The sequence below is a fragment of the Solea solea genome, chromosome 11, assembly GCF_958295425.1.
Source record: "Solea solea chromosome 11, fSolSol10.1, whole genome shotgun sequence".
NCBI classification, from domain to species: Eukaryota; Metazoa; Chordata; class Actinopteri; order Pleuronectiformes; family Soleidae; genus Solea; species Solea solea.
Window position 1 is genome coordinate 24363753 of NC_081144.1, and position 20944 is coordinate 24384696.

The 20944-nt window shown below is 43.9% G+C and overlaps 1 protein-coding gene across 3 annotated transcripts; it reads right to left on the minus strand.

The window, feature by feature from the left end:
- Window positions 1-3504: 3504 nt before the first annotated feature.
- On the minus strand, window positions 3505-20885 carry gripap1 (GRIP1 associated protein 1). Of its 3 annotated transcripts, none has more exons than XM_058643150.1 (29): window positions 20747-20885; window positions 19697-19763; window positions 19352-19413; window positions 19226-19252; window positions 18973-19080; window positions 18701-18863; window positions 18418-18578; window positions 18235-18274; window positions 15493-15563; window positions 15157-15204; window positions 15027-15058; window positions 14898-14945; window positions 13984-14083; window positions 13682-13759; window positions 12990-13082; window positions 12543-12677; window positions 11189-11284; window positions 10982-11092; window positions 9568-9669; window positions 9372-9485; window positions 9193-9270; window positions 8413-8508; window positions 8277-8333; window positions 8061-8160; window positions 6661-6791; window positions 5993-6109; window positions 5807-5900; window positions 5542-5711; window positions 3505-4985 (listed from the first exon to the last, which is right to left on the minus strand). In XM_058643150.1, the coding sequence occupies exons 1-29, from the start codon at window positions 20786-20788 to the stop codon at window positions 4917-4919; spliced, it is 2610 nt and encodes an 869-aa protein (XP_058499133.1). In that variant the 5' UTR covers window positions 20789-20885; the 3' UTR covers window positions 3505-4916. The 3 variants fall into 3 exon arrangements, with proteins under 3 accessions (XP_058499133.1, XP_058499131.1, XP_058499132.1); XM_058643148.1 differs by having other exon boundaries at window positions 15493-15659; XM_058643149.1 differs by lacking the exon at window positions 12990-13082 and having other exon boundaries at window positions 15493-15659.
- Between the last annotated feature and the right edge of the window lie 59 nt (window positions 20886-20944).

The following is a 20944-nucleotide window of genomic DNA, read 5'->3' on the forward strand; positions in this document are numbered from 1 at the left end:
CGATGCAGAAGACGATGATGAGGATGAACATGATGATGAAGACGATGCAGAAGATGATGATTGAGGATGATGATGACAATGAAGAAGACAATGACGATGATGAAGATGATGAAGAAGATGACTTTTGTTTTTTTACTGAGGAATATAAAATGCAGCAGTGCAGATGAAAACATGAACACTCACTGCTTCATCATCAGAAGGAAACTCCAGGTTTCTGTAAAGAGAGCGTTCACCAGGTTTATTCTCAGGGATTATTAATAGAAACAGTAATAAAGTCTGAATATTGTTTCCTGTTGGAGACAAACTAACAAACCCAGCTTCAGTCCCTGATGAACTCCCGTCTGTCCACAGCAGTCATGCAATGACACGGCAGCTTTTTTCACACGGATCAAATATTAAAGATCAGACAAACAATCTGCAGCTGCAGCTCAGGCACAATCATCGTGTCACTTTTGCCTTCTTCTCCTCCGGATAATCTGGCACAATTTAACCTCCTAGATTATACAACGCTGACAAAGAAACTGTTAAAAGATTAAAACCCACAACGTGCTGCCGTGATTTTCTGCCTACGCTTCAGATATATTGCAGATAGTAAGTGATTCTCTTCAGTCAGAGCAGTTTAAACTGCAGAGATTAAAAACAATCTAATCTGGATCAGAATAGGAAACTGCAGGCCCATATTAAACCTTTAATTTCTGGGAAAGGTCATTGAAAGAGTTGTTCACTATCAACAAATTCATGCTTTTTTTTTGGTGTAAAACAATCTTCAATGAATTTCAGTCTGGATTCAGAGCAGACCAGACCAAATCAAAGTCTCAAATGACTCACGTCTGAGTAACGATGTATCGAAACCTCTGTGTTGGTTTTATTGAACCTTAGCACCGCATTCGACACAGTCAATCCCAACACACTGATAGACAGACAAAGTGGGTGGGACTTACTGGTACTGTGCTAAACTGGTTAGATATGGACTACTTTCTCAGTTGGTAATTACGAGTCTGACATGTGGAGTTCCTCAAGGCTCCGTTCTCGGACCACTTCTATTCGATCTAATCTATACGCTGCCTCCAGCTCAGATTATAACACATCACAACATCTCTTACCACAACCTATGCAGATGACACACGCCTTCATATTTCAGTGTCATCACATGACTACATTTACGTTTAACATTTAAGCACTTAGCATTTATCTAAAGCGACTTACAAAAGATTTATAAGCTACATAGAAGAAGTCTTGGAAAGAAATCCACAATAGATAGTGAGTGATAGATGGTGAGGGTGCCGAGGTGGATCCAAGTGCACAAGGAGAGGATAAAAGGTAAGTGCTAGGACAGAAGATGCTCTTGGAAGAGCTGGGTTTTCAAGAGCTTCTTGAAGATAGTTGTCGAGGGGTAACATAAGCCTTTAGGAGAACATTTAAGTCACTGGGAGCAGACCCATGAAGCACTTTGTAGGCTAGCATCAGTGATTTGAATTTGATGCGGGCAGCTAAGGGAGCCAGTGGAGCTCAATGAGCCCTTGGTCTACAAAGATAGAAATGGATGCTAACTCTGTTCTGTGAGCGCTCAATAGCTCATTCCACCAGCGTGGAAGGGACTACGGTCCCTTACTTTCACTGAGTATGAGTGGATGTGCCAGAATGTTCTCCAGCTCAATGCAGACAAGACTGAAGTGATTGTTTTTGGCCCCAACAATGAAAGGTCAAAGGTCAGTGACTCTGTGTCATTGGGCGCTACAAAACAAGCCAGTGTGGCTGTTACCACCTGAAGAACATCACAAGGATCAAGGGTTTTCTGTCCAAACAAGACAGAAAAAGCTGCAGCTGGTCCAGAATTCTGCTGCCAGAGTCCTGACTAATACCAGGAAACTGGACCCCATCAGATCTCTACACTGGCTTCCCGTGAGTCAAAGGATAGATTTCAAAGATCTTTACTCTTGGTCTACAAAGCACTCAATGGTTTTGGACCAAAATACATCCTGGACTTAAATAGAGTTCCCTATGAAGCATCCAGAGCTCTAAGATCATCAGGACCAGGTTTACCGTGAGTTTCCCCAGATCCAGAACAAAACAAAGTGAAGCAGCGTTCAGTTCTTCTGCTCCGCACCTGTGGAACAAATTCACTGAACACCTGAGGTTCTGAGGTCTGACGACGTGGCAGTGGTTAGACTGTCTGCCTCACAGCAAGAAGTTCACCGGTTTGAATCCCAGTTTCACTGAGGGTGTGTGTGTGTGTGTGTGTGTGTGTGTGCGTGCGTCTGCAGCTGAAAACTAGATTTAGAGTAGCATGTAGCCAGGAGCTAAGTGTTTGTGTCATGTATAATTGAGCAGCGTTCTTCGGTGATGAATGAATGAATGATTCATGCCGAGGTGTAAACAGTGGTGCAGAGGTTAGCACGAATTAGCATTGTGCTGATTAGCATTGTGCTGATTGTGTGTGTGCAGAGCCTCGCCGGGGGAACCACGTGACCGTGTGAGGAAACTACCAGCACCTGTGTTTACACTGTACATCCCATAACGTCTGAATGAACACAAAAGAAAGAAAAGAAAGAATCTGATGAGACTGAATGTGTGTGCTGGACTGTGGTGAAGTTGCACGTCCCACTGGACCAGAGACACCATGGACAACTTCACTGTGTCCCCATAACATCCGTCCACTGCTCACACTCTCGCTCTCTCTCTCTGTCTCAGATGAAGCAGTGACCCGGATTTCATCATTTCACACTCATGTATGATAAATGAGTTCACTCATTCACAGAGAACGAGACAGATTGTGTCCATAATCATGAACTTAAAAGCAGGAGGAAGAGGATGATGAATGACAGAGGTGAAGAGAGGTCAACAATGAGACGGACGAAAGAGGAGGAACGAGGGAACGAATGAGGGAAGAGGTGATGACGGAGGTGTAGGCGTCTCTGTTTCTCTGGAGAACAGTGAAGAACTGAAGAATGGTGGAGAACTGAAGAACTGTGAAGAACTCTGAAGTTCTGTGGACAGAGACAGATGAGGACAGAGTCAGACGGCGAGTTTCCCTCTGAAACGTCTTTCATTAAAACCATGTTTTAAAAAAACAATTTAAGGGTTTTTCTTAATTAACCCTCAGGTAATCAGACTGTGCCTCGTTAAGGTAAAACTCGTCCAGAGGACACTCACCTCTTTAATCTGTCGTCCTCTGTGGGACAGGAAATATCGGACAGTTAATTAGCATCGAGCACGGCGGTGTCTCCCGGCTGATGAACCTAAACTCGACCTCCATCAGCAGAAGAAACAGAGAGGATTGTGGGAAGAACAAAGGAAAAAAAAGTGTTGTCACCAAAAACAAACTTTATTGAAACAAACAAACCTCTGATGTTTGGAGACGTCATGTGACATCACGGTCCAGGACAGAGACAGTAGAATTAAACATTTGTCCCAGTGACGGCGTTCATGTGTTCATATTTATAATTAAAGGTTTAATGAGATGAAACATTGAATTATTCAAACAAAAAACAAACACGTCTCAGATCATATTTTATATTTTATCATAGTTTGAATAAGAGTCGTCATCATAATCATAAATAATCAGCAGATTCTTCACTCACACACACACACACGCACACACGCGCGCGCACACACACACACACACACACACAACAAAGCAACATGAGTCGTGGTCCAGGACAAAGACAGATCCTCCTGAGTCAGAACAGTGAAGACAAAGAGACGTCCAGGAAGTGGTCAGAGGTCAGAGGTCAGGGTGCAAATATTTTAGAAAAACAAAAAAAACTGAATTCTAAAATTCTAATAAAGAGAAACAATGTTGAAATAAAAATATAAGACATAAGTGAGTTTGTTTGGTTTGTTTTTACCAGTGCAAATAAAGACGAAACACTTCACACACATCGGAGTTTAACGTGAATCACATGACACAAGCTGCAATTCAAGAGAAAAGATGAAATGATGAAAAAAATATTATTTATCTTTTTTTAAAAACAACAAATATGATCAAATTCTTTGAAATTAAAAGTTTATCCACTTATTCTGACGAAGTTCCTCAGTTATGATGTCATTGTGATGATCTCAGAGCTGTCATCATGAGGACTAAATAAAGGTGCGTCACCAACTTTGATTAGAGACTAATAAACTCGAGACGAAACATTTTGAGGCGCCTGATGAAAATCCATCAATTTTTTCAACATCAAAACACAGATAGAACATGACCGGACAGTTGTTAGCTTAGCATTAGCCACGGGAGAGTTGTTAGCTTAGCATTAGCCCAAGGAGAGTTGTTAGCTTAGCATTAGCCCCGGGAGAGTTGTGAGTTTAGCATTAGCCCCGGGTGATTTGTTAGCTTAGCATTAGCCACGGGGGATTTGTTAGCTTAGCATTAGCCACGGGTGAGTTGTTAGCGTAGCATTAGCCCCGGAAGATTTGTCATAAAATCACGTTTACTCGTATTACATTAGTCGTCATTGCACCTTTAGTCGCTCCACGAAAAAACTACAGCTGTAGCTTCAGTTTCATACAGACCAGGAAATAGACAGATCCAAACACACTTACAGCAAATGAACAAACTGAGCTGTTCCAGGACCAAACCCAGATGTGACCTGGCACACGCGCACGTGCGCACACACACACACACACACAGATGTGCATGCATACGCACGCACGCACGCACGCACAGCAGAAACAAACTTTACAGTCAGTTACAATGTGGCTTCCAGGTCGTAGCCAGGACTCATAAGTGTTAATTACAGTACATTCAAAAGCAACATTAACAATGTTTCCATTCCCCTAATTACAAATGGACACATTCCTGCACTTAGTCCCAGCCCAGCAGGCAGACTGGAATGTCCAAGTATTAGTCCAAGCCCAGAAAGTGTTCCAGGTGTGAGTGTGAGACCAGCTGAGGGAATGGAGTGGATCAGGTCATAGTCTCATCCCGAACCCACTGCACTGGAGTCTTTAGTGAGACGGACTAACTCCTGGGACAAAACCTCCAGGTCCTAAAGACACAAGGACACAATCACTGTTATTGATCGTCAGTCACATTAAGACCTTCTGCAGGTGCATATTATTGGTCATCTGATGTTAATGTAACCTGTCAGTAGGGGGCGTTACCTTTTGCAGGTGCATGTTCTTGGTCATGTGATGTTAGTGTAACCTGTCAGTAGGGGGCGTTACCTTCTGCAGGTGCATGTTCTTGGTCATGTGATGTTAGTGTAATCTGTCAGTAGGGGGCGTTAACTTCTGCAGGTGCATGTTATTGGTCATGTGATGTTAGTGTAACCTGTCAGTAGGGGGCGTTACCTTCTGCAGGTGCATGTTCTTGGTCATGTGATGTTATTGTAATCTGTCAGTAGGGGGCGTTAACTTCTGCAGGTGCATGTTATTGGTCATGTGATGTTAGTGTAATCTGTCAGTAGGGGGCGTTAACTTCTGCAGGTGCATGTTATTGGTCATGAGATGTTAGTGTAACCTGTCAGTAGGGGGCGTTACCTTCTGCAGGTGCATGTTCTTGGTCATGTGATGTTAGTGTAACCTGTCAGTAGGGGGCGTTACCTTTTGCAGGTGCATGTTCTTGGTCAGCTGCTCCTCTAACATGTTCTGCAGCTTCTTGTTCATTTCTCTCAGGTTCTCGTCCCCTGGTTTCACCAAGTCCCTGAGGACCGAACTCAGACCTCTGTCGCCCTGGGACCCGCCATGACCACTGACTGCCCCACTGGACACGTCTGAGGGGACAAGGAGACAGGGACATGAGGAGACAAGGAGATGTGTGTGTGTGTGTGTGTGTGTGTGTCTGTGTCTGTGTGCGTGCGTGTCCCACCTCTGCGACTGTCCATCACATACGTCTCGATGATGGCGCTCTTCCTGCAGATGTCCTCAGCCATGGACGAACAGCTGACCTCCAGGTGTTTCACCTGAGGAAGTCGAAATTTTTTTTAAAAATATGGCCGTGACTGAAGAATGACCGTGTGACTGATGGTCGTCATGGTAACAGAAGAGTCCTCACCTTCTCCTCCAGCATCCACTTCTCCTGCTGAACCTCAGCAAGACGCTGGAACAGCTCTCCAACCTCATCATCTGACAACTCAGCAGGACGCTGAGACTGAGGACTTCCTCCTCCAGACTGAAAGAGAGACACAGAGAGAGACACACAGAGATAGACAGAGACACACACAGAGACAGAGATAGACAGAGAGAGAGACAGAGACACAGAGAGACACACAGAGACAGAGACACAAAGAGAGACAGAGAGTCAGAGAGACAGAGACACACAGAGAGACAGAGACAGTCATCATAAAAGAACTGGACATTAGAGAACATCATCATTTCCAGATTTGACAAACACTGATCAACATCTTGTGACGTGATGATGGACGAAGAAAATAATCTTGTCTTCTGATAGAAGACGCATTTTTAAATGTTGGTCTGTGTGTGTGTAAGCTCCTCTGTTTAAGGTGTTTCTATCAATAGAAACACGTTGCCATGGTGACACAGAAATACTTCAAAGTCTCTTCTATTATCTGACACAGAGACAAAGAGAGGATGATGGGACATTTCAGTCCTCACTACACAAGCACAACAGCAGGGACGAGTCATGTGACACGTGTCGCGAAGGAAAGGTTTTACTTTAGACCGAAGACAACATTCAAACACGGTCAAACTGTCTCCGCCCACCTTGTTCTGATTGGTCGGCTGAACTTCCTTCATCATGTCTCTGTAGGAGAAGGAGGAGACGGAGGACGAATCTCCAGTCTGCTGAGTCCGACTGGGACTGCTGATCTCCGAGAGGACGAGTTCCTCCAGACCTTAGATAAAGATCCAGAAGAGGACGACGTGAGGACAAACTTAACACACACACATTGAGACACGTGTCCCACGTCACAAAACCAACACATCTAAAACTGCAAATCCCTGTCCCTTCTCATCACTTTAAAAGATACTGCACTGACGCTTTAAGACAGTGGACGAACACTTTATGACAGTGGACTGTCCCTTTAAGACAGTGGACTGACCCTTTAAGACAGTGGACGAACACTTTATGACTGTGGACTGTCCCTTTAAGACAGGTGCTGGCACAAATAAGTATCTACTTTAAAATGTCTGATTCTCAGTTTTGTGCAGAAGAGTCCTTTAAACATTCATCACTGCTCATAGATAATAGATGTGTGTGTGTGTGTGTGTGTGTGAAGACGCCAGTGTGTCCACCTCAGCTTTGTGAATCACAGCTACATTAAATATTGAGCAAAAGGTTCTGGACTGAGCCAGAACCTCAGAACCTCCTGATGCAGTCTCACTCACACACGCACGCACGCACGCACGCACGCACGCACGCACGCACGCACGCACGCACGCACGCACGCACGCACTAAAAGTGATATCACTAACCTTAACCATAACCAGTTAATGACTAACCTTAACATAACAACAATTCACCCAGATGTCCATGAGTCCATGGCTTTGGGCATCACAGAGTCACTATCGTGACATCACAGCGACATCACAGTAACATCACAGTGAGATCACAGTGACATCACAGCAACATCAAAGTGAGATCACAGTGAAATCACAATATCAAAACAACATCACAGTAACTTCACAGAAACATCACAGTGACATCACAGCAACATCAAAGTGAGATCCAATAACATCACAGAGACATCACAGTGAAATCAAAACATCACAGTAACATCACCGAGACATCACAGTAACTTCACAGTGACATCACAGCAACATCAAAGTGACATCACAGTGAAATCACAATATCAAAACAACATCACAGTAACATCACAGAAACATCAGTGACATCACAGTGAAATCAGTGACATCAAAACGACATCAAAGGAACATCACAGTAACATCACAGCAACATCACAATAATATCACTGTGACATCACAGTAATATCAAAGTGACATCACAGAGACTTCACAGCAAAGTCACAGTGACATCAGAGTGAAATCACAGTAACATCGCAGTGACATCGAAACGACATCACAGCAACATCAAAGTGAGACCACAGTGACATCACAGAGACATCAAAGTGAGATAAGTGACATCACAGAGACATCACAGTTACCTGTTCTGGTTTTACTGTTGGTCAGAATCTCCTGCAGTCTTTCCTGAAGTTTGTCTGCTCGTTTCCTCTCAAGCTGTAGCTGACGCTTCAGATCCTTCAACTGAGACAGACAGACAGTCAGAGACTGAGAATTACAGAGACTTGATGACTTTTAACTTTTCGCAACCTTCATAATTGTTTTTTTAAATCTAGTTCGTCTTTGTGTGTCTGTCTCACCGCTGCGCTCCCCTTCTTCTCCAGAATCCTCTGTCCATCCAGTGTGTCTTTGATCTCCTGCAGAGACACATGGAAACAGAGTTTCAGCGGAGCCTAACTCACAGGTAACTTCATTGTGTGTGTGTCTGGCCATTACCTGTCTGAGTTTGCTGATGATGTCACCGTCTTCATCCCTCTGTTTCTCCAGCTCCACCAGCTGCTGCTTGACTATCTCCATCTGACATTGTTTTTCCTGAGGGACGGAGACACCAGGGTAATGTGTGTGTCTGTGTGTGTGTGTGTGTGTGTAAGCAGACTACACTCCTTCACTTTTAATCTATCCCACCAGAGGATTAATTCATTAAACATCTGCAGTTAATTCTCCTCTAATCCTCTGCTGCTAATTAATACAACTACACACACACACAGGACAAAGTGTGGTCGTATGAGGCATTTAGTGTGTTACATAAGTCAGTTTAACATGTCCATGTCTTTATCTCACTGTGAGACAGACTTTTCCAACAGGAAACTGAAGTTTGTAAACCACTCACTCTCCCACACCAAACCCCATAGAGAAAACCAGTGATTTTAACATCACAGCACACAGGAGTTGTTGATCCACTGCTGCCTCCATCACTAAGTTCAAATGTCTTATTTAGTCACTTTTAAAATCTTCATTGAGATTTACCTCAGTGACACAAAGCGACCACACGAGGCAGCAGTAGACCAGCAGCTCCTGTGTCCCCGCAAGCTAAAATCACTGATTTTCTCTATGGACTTTGGTTTACAAAGTGACCACACACACACATACGGACACTTGTGGATTGAACTGTGGACTGTCAGTGACCACTGTGGTCCAGTCCCTCCATCACTGAACCTGAACTCAGGAAGTGACACAACCAGTGAAATTAAAATGTGTGTGTGTGTGTGTACACACCTCCAGCTGTAGTGTGTGTTCTCTCTGTAGCTCTTTGATCTCCTCCTGATGTTCCAGTGACTTCTTCTCCATGTGCTCCTGCTCTCACACACACACACACACACACACACACACACACAAGATGATGAAGATGTCGTCTCTATAGTCATGATGAAGTCTGAGTGTGTGTGTGTGCTGACCTCTGCCTCCTTCAGTCTCCTCTCAAACCATCCTCTGGTTCCCTCCATGGACTGAAGCTGAGCCTGTAACTCCTCCACCCTCGGCTGGAGACACTCCAGCTCTTTGGAACGAGCCTGGACAGACGGACGGACAGACACACATATAATATAATCACATGACTTGTGTCCTCCTCCCCCACTCCTCCTCCATCCCTACCTTCTCGTCTCTCAGCTGCTGTCTGATCTCCTCCTCGGAGCGATTCTTCTCTTCATGGAGTCCTCGCAGCTCCTTCTCATACCGAGCCCTCACCCCGAGAACCTGAGAAGGAGAGGAGGAGAAGAGAGGAGAGGTTTGTGAAATGCTCTCCCAGAAAACAACATTCTGGGTAAAAATGAAACATTATTTTTGTAAAATAAGGTCCCAGAGAAGAGAGGTTCTTTGGAGGTTGTTTGGTCTTTTCTCATCATGATAACTTCCTGACTTCTGTCTCCGTTTCTGTGATTGTTAACACTTTACACAATAAGACGTCTGATCTGATCCAAGACAACCTTCAGTCTGTTTGATAAGGCTCTGGAGAGAACTGTGTAGTCAGAGCAAAGCAGAGCCACTGACAAGAGACAAGAGGAGACTGTCTCTGACAAAACCTGATGTAAATCAGGCCTGATAGTGAAGAGACAGAAGTCCCTGGTGCCTGTTCCAAAGTCATCTGATTGACAGAAAGCTCTTCCAGAGTCCAAACTGCACTGCTCTGTCACAGAGAGTCCATGTATGTATGGTTCCTCTTCTCTCCTGGTTCCTCATCTCTCCTGGTTCCTCGTCTCTCCTCATCTCTCTCGGTTCCTCGTCTCTCCTCATCTCTCTTGGTTCCTCGTCTCTCCTCATCTCTCCTGGTTCCTCGTCTCTCCTAATCTCTCCTGGTTCCTCGTCTCTCCTCTTCTCTCATGGTTCCTCGTCTCTCCTCGTCTCTCCTGGTTCCTCGTCTCTCCTCGTCTCTCCTGGTTCCTCGTCTCTCCTCATCTGTCCTGGTTCCTCTTGTCTCGTGGTTCCTCGCCTCTCCTCATCTCTCCTGGTTCCTCTTGTCTCCTGGTTCCTCGTCTCTCCTCTTCTCTCATGGTTCCTCGTCTCTCCTGGTTCCTCTTCTCTCCTCTTCTCTCATGGTTCCTCGTCTCTCCTCGTCTCTCCAGGTTCCTCGTCTCTCCTCATCTCTTATGGTTCCTCGTCTCTCCTGGTTCCTCATATCATCTGCTCCCTCTGTGCCACAGACATCTCCAGACTGAAGAAGGAGCTTGCGTCTTGCAGCTGGAGGAAGTGAGACCTCCCTAGAGCTCCCTTCACTCTCTCCTGCAGGAACAAGGGAAGACCAACATCTTCTCCTGCAGAAGACTTTTCAACATTCTTAATGCTGAACAGCTACTGTATGTCCTTGTGCTGGAACGGGAGAAGAATTGCTGGCACGGATTTGTGATTTTTTCAATCTGGTAAAACAATCAGATTTAAACTGTCTCTGATATTCAGAGAGTGAGAATGAAAAAAACACAACAGTAAACATTTTACTCCCTGAGCCTCGGACAGAGTGAAGAAGAGAAAGAGGAGGAGCTCTATGTGGAGGCTCCTCACATCTCAGTCTCACCTCCTTCTCATGTTGCAGTTTAAGGTCAGACAGCGCCTCCTTGTGGTCAGACTTCTCCTGATTCAGCTGCATGGCCAGGTCATCTAACATGGTCTTCCTCTTCTCCGCTGTCTATACACACACACACAACCATGATACACACAGTAAGAAAGATCACATTTGTGTTTTTGAGATGTACAAAAACTGCTTGTGTGTGTGTGTGTGTACCTTCTTGGCCTCCTCTAACTCTCTCAGTAGTCTCTCCTTCTCTTGTCCTTCTTCTGTTAACTGTTCCAACAACTTCCTGTTGGCAAAGTTCGACTCCTGAGACACACACACACGTACACGCACACACACACACACACAATTTTTCCAGGTCCAAAAAACTTGTAAACCACAGGACATGAGTAAGAATTAAGAATTAAATTTTATTAATCCCCTTAGGGAAAGTATTACTCTGCATTTGACCCATCCTAGAATTAGGAGCAGTGGGCTGCCACACTGAGTAGCGCCCGGGGAGCATTGGGGGTTGGGTACCTTGCTCAGGGGTACCCCAGCCCTTTTTGGCCGGGTGGGAGTAAATAAGTAAATAAATACTGCACTTAAAGTAAATAAAGTGCAGTATTAAAATGAACAAGTTTTTTTAAATGAAAAAGACTTTTATTCAAGTCCTTGCTCTCCTTTTTTTTAAAACCGAAATGCTCCCACACATCTGCTTTTAAATATAATGGTGCTGGATTTATAATACTACCCGCCATTATCTGGAATCTCCTCGGGTAAACAGGAAGATGAACACGTCTACGTCTGTGTAAAGGGAGTATCTAGACGGGTAACTTGCTAGAAATGCTCTACAGCGACACTAGCGGCTGGCGGACCTAATCGCTCTTCCTGCAAAAGCGAACGGGGAAATGGGCAGCGAGCAGAGTGCCAGGCGGAACACGGAGGATTTGAATGGGACTTGAAAAATGTATACTTTCTGTGGAAACAAAATATCGATATATATATCGCAGAATCGATAAAATCACCCAGCCCTAATATATATGTATACATATCAGTAAAGTTTAATCAAAGATAAAGGAGAGTTTCTCATCACAAATGCACCGTTGTTAAAAATAAGTTGCAAGGAAGACGTTCTTAAAGTCAAATAAAAAAGTCAATAATCCTTTTATAATGTAAATAAATAAAAGATTTTCACCCTCAGTAAAACCTCACCCACTGCGCCCCCTTGTGGACATATTTTTTGCACACAGTGAACTTGTGCCCTTGGCCTGGGATTGAACCGGTGCCGTTTTGGCACCGATTCCTTTCCTCTTGGGCTCGGACTAATCGGCTAAGGTATGAAGTGACCTTTCACCCTGTGCCCGCTGGGATTGGCACCAGCAACCCTGCGACCCTCATTTGGTGGATGAAGTGGTCGACGATGGATGGATATATTTGAGTGTGAGTGTGTGTGTATTCAGTTCTTTTAATCAGAGACACACAATTTAATCAACGACAATAAAGACGCTCTGGTGCCTCTGTGTGTGTGTGTGTGTGTGTGTGTGTGCGTGTGTGTGTGTGTGTGTGTGTGTGCGCGTCTCACCTGCAGCTGTGAGTCCAGGTCGTCTCTCTGAGCAAACAGTTTCTCCTGCTCAGCTCGTACCTGCTGAAGCTCAGTCGTCAGCGCCTCCTGCTGTTCACGCAGCAGATTCATCTCCTGTGTTTTCACCGTCTGGATCTGAACATCAGACACGAGAAGACAGGTGTGAGACAGGAGAAGACAGCAGGTGTGAAGTGTCATTCACAAGTGTCAGTGTGGAGATGACATTTGCATCTTCATCTTCTTCATCTGCTCAGAGACTCGTTTTGCTCAGGTTTCTGATAGTCCATCTCTCAGAAACTTGTTCCAGGATTTGTTTGAGTTCTACATGATGTTCTTCAAACTTTATTATTCTCTCAGACTTGAGACAACGTCACGTTCTATGTAACGTTCTATGTAACGTTCCCCCGGTTCTATCCGTTACATCCATGCGTTTACAGCACATGTTACCTGTTCTAGAGCCGCTAGGTTGGTCCTCAAAGCATCATTCTCTTGCAGGATGTTCTCCACCTGCTCCTGACTGACTGCACTCTGACTGGCTACCTGCAGTACCAGTCGACCACAGGCAGGGGGCAGCAGAGCCAGGAGCACAGCAGGAAACGGAAAGAGACACACACGAATAGACGTAAAATGTAAAAAAAAATAAAAAAAATAAAAGACAAAAACAAAATGTAGGAAAATAAAGAAACAGAATTAATAAAAACCCAACAAATGAAAAGAAAGAGAGGAAGAAAAGAAGAAGATTTAGATTCTGGAAACATAATATCAGTGTGTGTGTGTGTGGACAGTGGGGACATGTCTAGATTGTCCTACCAACATTAGAGACAGGACAAAGTTTATATGTGTCCACAATGCTGTGAGAGGAGACAGACAGGCGGAGAGACAGACAGATAGAAAGAGAGACATGTGATGTGCCGTTCTGAAAACAGCGTTGTTCTTTATAATATTTATTCTTTTGTCCGTCCTGACACAGGTAAATATGTTTGTCTCTGTTTACTCGTTTTCTCTCTTGTCAACGTCATGACACCAAATCACCATCAAAATACCATCAAGAGCCCCGCCCCAGTAGACGGACAGCAGCGTGTGTGTGTGTGTGTGTGTGTGTGTGTGTGTGTGTGTGTGTGTGTGTGTGCGTGTGTTACCTGCTCTCTTAGCGTGTGGACAGTCAGCTCATGCTCTTTGTCTTTGCTCTGCAGACGTTCTCTCAGTTCTGCTGTCGTCTAAAAACAAACTGACATGTTTGTGACATGTTCTGCCACTAGAGGGCACTCACACACAAGAACCAAAGTGACAAGCTGAGCCAACGTAAGCTTAGCTTCTCTGAACTTCATGAGGGTTAAAACCAGAAGAAATCTTCACACTTTCACAAATCAATAAATCAACGATCACTATGTCACAATCAGCAGATTTCATGTCAGAAGGGGGTGTGTCACTGAGCTCTGACCTGATTGGCTGCCATGAGATCAGACTGTAGCTTTTGAAGGCGAACATTCAACATCTTAAGCTCCTCCTCTTTCTTCTGATTGATCTCATCAATCTTTGTTCTGTGGAGAAGCAGAGTGTCAATGTTACAGCAGAGGTCACTAACAGGCGGACCGCGTCCGGACCCAGACGCCGTCCTACATGGACCTGGAACGACAGTCAATAACTTATTTAAGTATTTTAAATTTTGACGGGGCGCTTCCATTTTGACCGGCGCAGCTTCACTAGACTTTACGGTACTGGTTTAGCAAATCAGGAAATCCAATGACCAATTGCATTCGAGTTAAGCCATCCCACGCGAAGCGAGAGACAGACGGAGAGACGAGTGAGCCAGAGAAAAATAACCAAACATGGCACTTTCTAAGACGAGAAGAGTGGACAGGGAAAACTTTCACCCCTGAATGGACAGACTCATTCATGTTCATTCTTCCCTCTGGAAGCACAAAACCAGTCTGTCTCATATGCTCAGAGACCGTGGCACACAAGACAATGTGAAACTGAGACAAAGCACAAAGTCTTTGACCAAACATACCCACTCAAGTCTGAACTGAGGTCACAGAAAATAAACTAAAGAAACTAATAAATTAAAAACAAATAAAGAGCGAAGAAAATAATACATATCTTCAGTATTAGATATCTGTAGAACTGTATAAAAATGTTTTTGAATTGTTCTTCTACATTTGATCTGACAGTCAGTTGTTGATTACATGCAGACGTTGATGTAACTACTAGGCTACTTCAGTATATATCCCACTACTAAATCATCACGCAAGTTAGACATTATGACGTTCCGGACCTTTGCTTGAGGAAATGTTCTCTAACTGGACCTTTTAGAATTTGAGTTGAATATCCCTGCAGTAGAGTGTCGTCTCTGACCTGCTGTCGTTGTACAGAACCTCCTTTTCTGTCTGAAGACGTTGGAAACTGTAACAAACATAGAACATACATCAGCTGATATTGACCAGTCACTGATCAGTTACACTGGAGGACAATATGATGTCTCACCTGTCCTGCTTCTTCTTCAGCTTATCACTGAGCTGCAAGACAAACAGACAGGGAATTCAACATTCTATCCTGTATTTGTTTCATTACAAAAATCAATCAATGACTGATCAGTGATATTGATCACAGATACCTTTGTCATCTCCTCTTGCAGTTTGGTGATTTCAGCTTGTTTGGACACCTGCAGACAAACACACTGTTAGAACCACTTTATTAGATGATACAGTACGTCCATCCACACACATTGTCTTTACATGTCCACACACGTTGTCCTTACACGTCCACACACGCTATCCTTACACATCGTCCTTACACGTACACACACATTGTCCTTACATGTCGTGTATGCCAGTCCAGTGAATTTTATTTTTTATTATATTATTTATTAAAGTTATTATTATTGTTATGATGTAAAAACTGCTACTGTCACAGTGCATGTGTGTGTGTATGTGTGTGTGTCTGTGTTTACCTCCAGGTGGCACACCTGCTCCCTCAGCAGCCTCTTCTCCTCCTGCTCCATGTTCAGGTTCATCTCCAGTTCTGGTCCAAAGCAGTGAGTTATTGGACACAGAGCAGCCGACCAGCCTAGTGCTGCCTGCTTACCTACAATCTTCTCTACGCTCTTCTCTGACAGGCCTAAAGGGGGCGCCGCACACAGCAGGGCAGTCTGTTAGGCCAGACACACACTACCTCATGTCTGAAAGGCTTTCTGTGGGGGGGGAGGGGGCGTGGCCTGATTTTCAGTGAGTTTGGGTGCGTTCACTGACAGTACGTTTATCTGAGATCTTTAAACTTTGTTGTTTTATTGTCGTTTGTCCACATTCAAAGGTCGAGATTAAAGGGGACATATTATGCAAAATCAACTTTTTAACCATTTCAATACTTATATTTGGGACTCTGGAGGCCCTACCAGTCGCCAAAGTGTGGAAGAAGAATACTCAGTCCTTTTTTCGTAGTCCCCCTTAGTGTAAGTATAGGCGATTAAACACGCGATGTTGAATTCCCTGCGCTTATGATGGCAGCATGCGCATTTCACCAGTAAGTTTACTTCGAGAGCTTCACCTTACCTCCCTGCGAGAGTGCAGGCAAGGGAGGAAGAGCGGTATTATGTCAACGCGGAGGGACAAGTGTGCTGTTGGTGGCTGCACAGTGGAGCACAGTGTTTTACACAAACTTCCAGCCTCAGAGGATTTTATATATGAAGCTAATGTGCCGGATAAAGTCAGCAAACGTGTGTTCGCACCACTTGTGTTACAGTGTTTTTAACTGATTTACAGTTGGGCAGTGTTCGGCTTGATCCTTGTGTCGGACGTCTCTTCCTGTGAAGGCACTCTCGCTGTTTACCGCGCACGCTGCCATGTTGATATTGTCAGAGAACTAGTGGAGGGAGGGGGAGAGGAATGGAGCGGATATATATATACACACACACACATACATACATAAATATGTATATATATATACATGCACTCTGGTTTTCGACTCGACAAAAGTTTCTCAGGCTGGAACTATAAATATACACATACTGTGTTCGACAGAGTGCACACTATCTTTAAAAACTGAAACGTGTCACTGTTACCATGGTTACCCTTGTGTTTACACCTGTTTTTCTATGTCACAGTCTGTTTTGCTAAGGTGGACGATCAAGACACGCCTCTGTGTCTCAAACAATGATAAAAAATACTTACATTTGATATCAGTTTAATTTTCATTGTGTAACTTGATTTAAATGTGACGCAGAATTAACATACACATATACCACCAATACATCATCTACAATACTCTGTACACAAACATGTGCTCAACAACAAGATTTATGGATTGGATTAGTCCTAATTTATATTGAACGTCAATGTTTGTATTTTTGTGCTTCTTATAAATATTAATGTCACAAAAACACTATCTTGTAAAATCGCTTTTTTTATGTCTTTATATCCTGAGGGACAGACAGGGGGACACATGGACGGCAGAGCTGATGGTCACTGATCACGACATGACTCGGCTAAAATGCTGTTTTTTATGGTATTGGATCTAATATTTTTCTGTTTCCAATCCAGTGATTCTGATCAGTATGAAAAAGAAACTGAGTATGGTATCGGCTCACCCGTCGTTTTGTGTTTGTTTGTTTGTTTGTTTTCAGTTGGTAGTGTGTGTCTGTCCTGAACTCGCTCGCTGCTCTACGCAGAATCACCATAAACTTCAAATGAGCATATATTACACACTGTGTTTGTGCAGCCTGAAGCAGATAACGCTCATGAGGAACGTTCAAGGACACATATATATATATATGAAATCTTGTGAAACAGTGAACGAACATTAGATGTTGGTGTGTCCTTAAACGTTCCTCATGAGCGTACCTGAAGAGCGTTACCTGCTTCAGGTATATATCAGGTATACATATATATATATATATATATATGTGAAATCTTGTTTTATATGTATATATATATATATATATATATATATATATGAACATGAAATCTCGCTATGACAACGAAACTTGAGAGAGAGGGAGAAGTATCTGTCACATAACTATCTTAGCATTAGACCCAGGAGAGTAGTTAGCTTAGCATTAGACCCAGAAGAGTAGTTAGCTTAGCATTAGACCCAGAAGAGTAGTTAGCTTAGCATTAGACCCAGGAGAGTAGTTAGCTTAGCATTAGACCCAGGAGACTGGTTAGCTTAGTATTAGACCCATGACAGTAGTTAGCTTAGAATTAGACCCAGGGGAGTAGTTGGCTTACCATTAGACCCAGAAGAGTAGTTAGCTTAGCATTAGAGCAGTAGTTAGCTTAGTATTAGACCCAGAAGAGTAGTTAGCTTAGCATTAGACCCAGGAGAATAGTTAGCTTAGCATTAGACCCAGAACTGTATTTAGCTCAGCATTAGACCCAGGAAAGATGTTAGCTTAGCATTAGAACTAGGAGAGTAGTTAGATTAGCATTAGCCACAGAACTGTAGTTAGCTCAGCATTGGATCCAGGAGAGTAGTTGGCTTAGCATTAGACACAGGAGAGTAGTTAGCTTAGCATTAGTTCATGACGTGATTCAACAAAAACGTGTGTGTGAACGCACCATCAGATTGTTTGTTTAACAGAAACGATGATTATTTTATCGTGCCGACGTCTTTGATTTCCGACAAACAGAATCCCAGAACGTGTGACTTATTTTTATTCTTTTAAAGGACAGTTCTGTGTAAAAATGAAGGAACTCACCGTGGAGCTGTTTCTGTGTGTGTTCCAGCTGAGCGTCCGTCTGTCAGACACACAACATCATCACATTAAAACTGAAGCTTACGTTTACAATCATCACAGAGTAGAAATGTGACAAATCCTGGAAAAGTGAAGTTTTATGAAAACATGGATTTTCAAGGTTGTAAAATAAGAGAAAACACAAACCTGTTCCACTGTTGCCTCTGCCACTGGCTCCTCCCCTCTCCCTGTGACATCAGAGACTCCTCCATTGCTGCTGTCTGACCTGTCAGTGTCCACAGTAGCACTCTGGTTGCTATGGGCAACCAACTGTCTGTGCAGCTCTTTGTCATAGCACTCCTGGAGGGCTGAAGAGGAATCACACCTCAGAAAGACTTCAGCATGTCCACATCTTATTAAATGACTGGATCAGCTCTGCCCCCTGGTGGCCGGCTGCAGTACAGGTGACAGTATCTACAAAGACACACACCTTTCATTTTCTTCTGGAGGGCGGAATTTTCAGCTTGAAGGCGGAGCAGCTCTCCATCAGCAGGACAAGAGGTGGTGGTGGGCGGGTCAGTGGGTGCAGAGGCTCCTCCTCCTTCCTTTAGACCCTGGTTCTCCTGCTCCAGCTGTTCGATCTGCGTACACAACTGAAGAAAACAAAGGGTCATCAGGTCAAAGGTTAAGTTTCCCTCACACTGTGAGTTCAGTCAGTAGCTTCTGATAAATCATAAATCATGTGAATCAGTGAAATGTTACCTTTGATAACTCTGTCATCAGCGTGCTGTTCTGAAGTCGGAAATCTTCCTCCTGACTGTGAAGTTTTCCCTGAAGCATCTCGTTCTCACTCAGCAGAGCCTCCACCTCCTGCAGTAACACACCACCACCACCACCAGAGGGCGTGAGAGAGAGCGATCACACCCTTGCATGTTCACACCAAAGTGAATAAAACATTAAAACAACCAACTAGTGAACCCGAGGTAACCACGGCAACCAGAGGACAAAGACTCACCTGAGCTTTCTTGCTCTTATTCAAAGCCTGAAATGAAATATGAAAACAAATGAAGTGATGAATATCAGTGTAACCCTGTCACAGAGTCATGAATCAGGTGTGTGTGTGTGTGTGTGTGTGTGTTACCTTCTGTGCTTTCGTCAAATCTCTTTCCAGAACCACATTTTTCTGACGGACAGAGTGAAGTTCTGGAAAACACAATGATTACATTTCCACGTGATGTAGTTTCAAGTTTGAATGAAAACTTCTCTATTTTTCTTTTTCTCTTCCTGTGATGAAATCATCAGCGGGAGAGAAAAAATAATCTGACATCCGACAACAACAGGACCTGAGTCTGATAATACTGCAAGGTTTTTTCTGCCATTCACTGCTTTACACTACAGTTTTGTCATTCACTCACACGTTCACTCAATAACAACAAACGTCAGGGTTAATTTAAATTTAATGAGTAAAAGGAGCTCATGAGTTTACCTGTGGAGTTCTTCCTCAGATCATCAGACAGTTGATAGTTCAGAGTCCTGAGCTCCAACAGCTGAGCCTGCAGTCACACACACACACACAAAGACACACACACACACACACACAGTTATATTAATATTCTTGTGTTTATAGACCCTTTCGAGAGCTACGTCACATAAATATGTGTGTGCAGTTTGGGGTCAGCAAACACACTCGTACCATTCACTTGTACAACAGTCATACTTGTAGCGTAGTTAGCTGTGAAAATGGAACCACCAATGGTGTCAAGTTCTTCAGAATCCTTACAGGATCTCATCCCTTTCAAAAACAAATAGACATCGTCTGTGGCTCCAAGCATTAAAAAGAGAAGACTGGGGTGATGCTACTGCGTTTGTAAAGCTCACTTCATTTCATGTTAGTCATCATTTATCAGCTCTTTCTTTTGGATTACGATGAAAAGCCTGGATTTCAAATCAATGTGTGTGTCAATGCACATATGTAGAACATCAGGACTGGACCAGGACATCAAGACTGGACCAGAGCATCAAGACTGGACCAGAGCATCAAGACTGGACCAAAACATCTGGACCATTGAGACTGGACCAGAGCATCAAGACTAGACCAGAACATCAGGAGTTGTGTGAGTGTGTGTGTGTTACTCTCCTCTGACCACGTGATTATAGTTCAAAGCTAATAGTCCTGTGACTACCAACAGATAAAACACACACACACACCAGCAGGAAGCTAACTCAGTCTCTGTTGTTTTCTGTCCACAGGAGGCTAAGCTAAGTGACGCTAAGCTAAGCTGTGGTTCGCTACAGTGAACCATTCGACTATTCGAATAAAGGAAACATCATTACGTGACGTCATTAAACTAACGCAGTCACTGGCATTGAACCCCCCCCTCCACCCACAGCTAACTCGGTTAGCTGCGTCTCATTGCTGCCTACTAACGGTTAGCATTAGTAAGCTAACGCCCTGACAGGTGTTCGTTCACCTGAGCGCGAGCTCACACACATGGAAACATAATCATCATCATCACCGCCGTCATGTTTTTCTCACCTGCATCCGGTGAAACTCCTCCTCTGACAGAGCCTGCGACATGGCTGCTAGCAGCAAGCTAACGGCTAAAGGCTAAGCTAACGGAGGAGACGGAGCAGCTGACTGAGAGAGGACAGGATGAGACGGACAGAGTTCTCACTCTGACGCTGTTTCCGAAAACCGGCGACAGATGCGACTTCCTGTCAAAACAATGTACGG

Excerpts from the sequence above, each read along its gene's own strand:
- gripap1 (XM_058643148.1), bottom strand. The coding sequence starts at position 20,788 with ATGTCGCAGGCTCTGTCAGAGGAGGAGTTTCACCGGATGCAG. Across the intron at positions 19,764-20,746 it reads AGGAGTTTCACCGGATGCAG|GCTCAGCTGTTGGAGCTCAG; the intron begins GTGAGAAAAACA and ends GTGTGACTGCAG. Across the intron at positions 18,275-18,417 it reads CAGAGGCAACAGTGGAACAG|ACGGACGCTCAGCTGGAACA; the intron begins GTTTGTGTTTTC and ends TGTGTCTGACAG.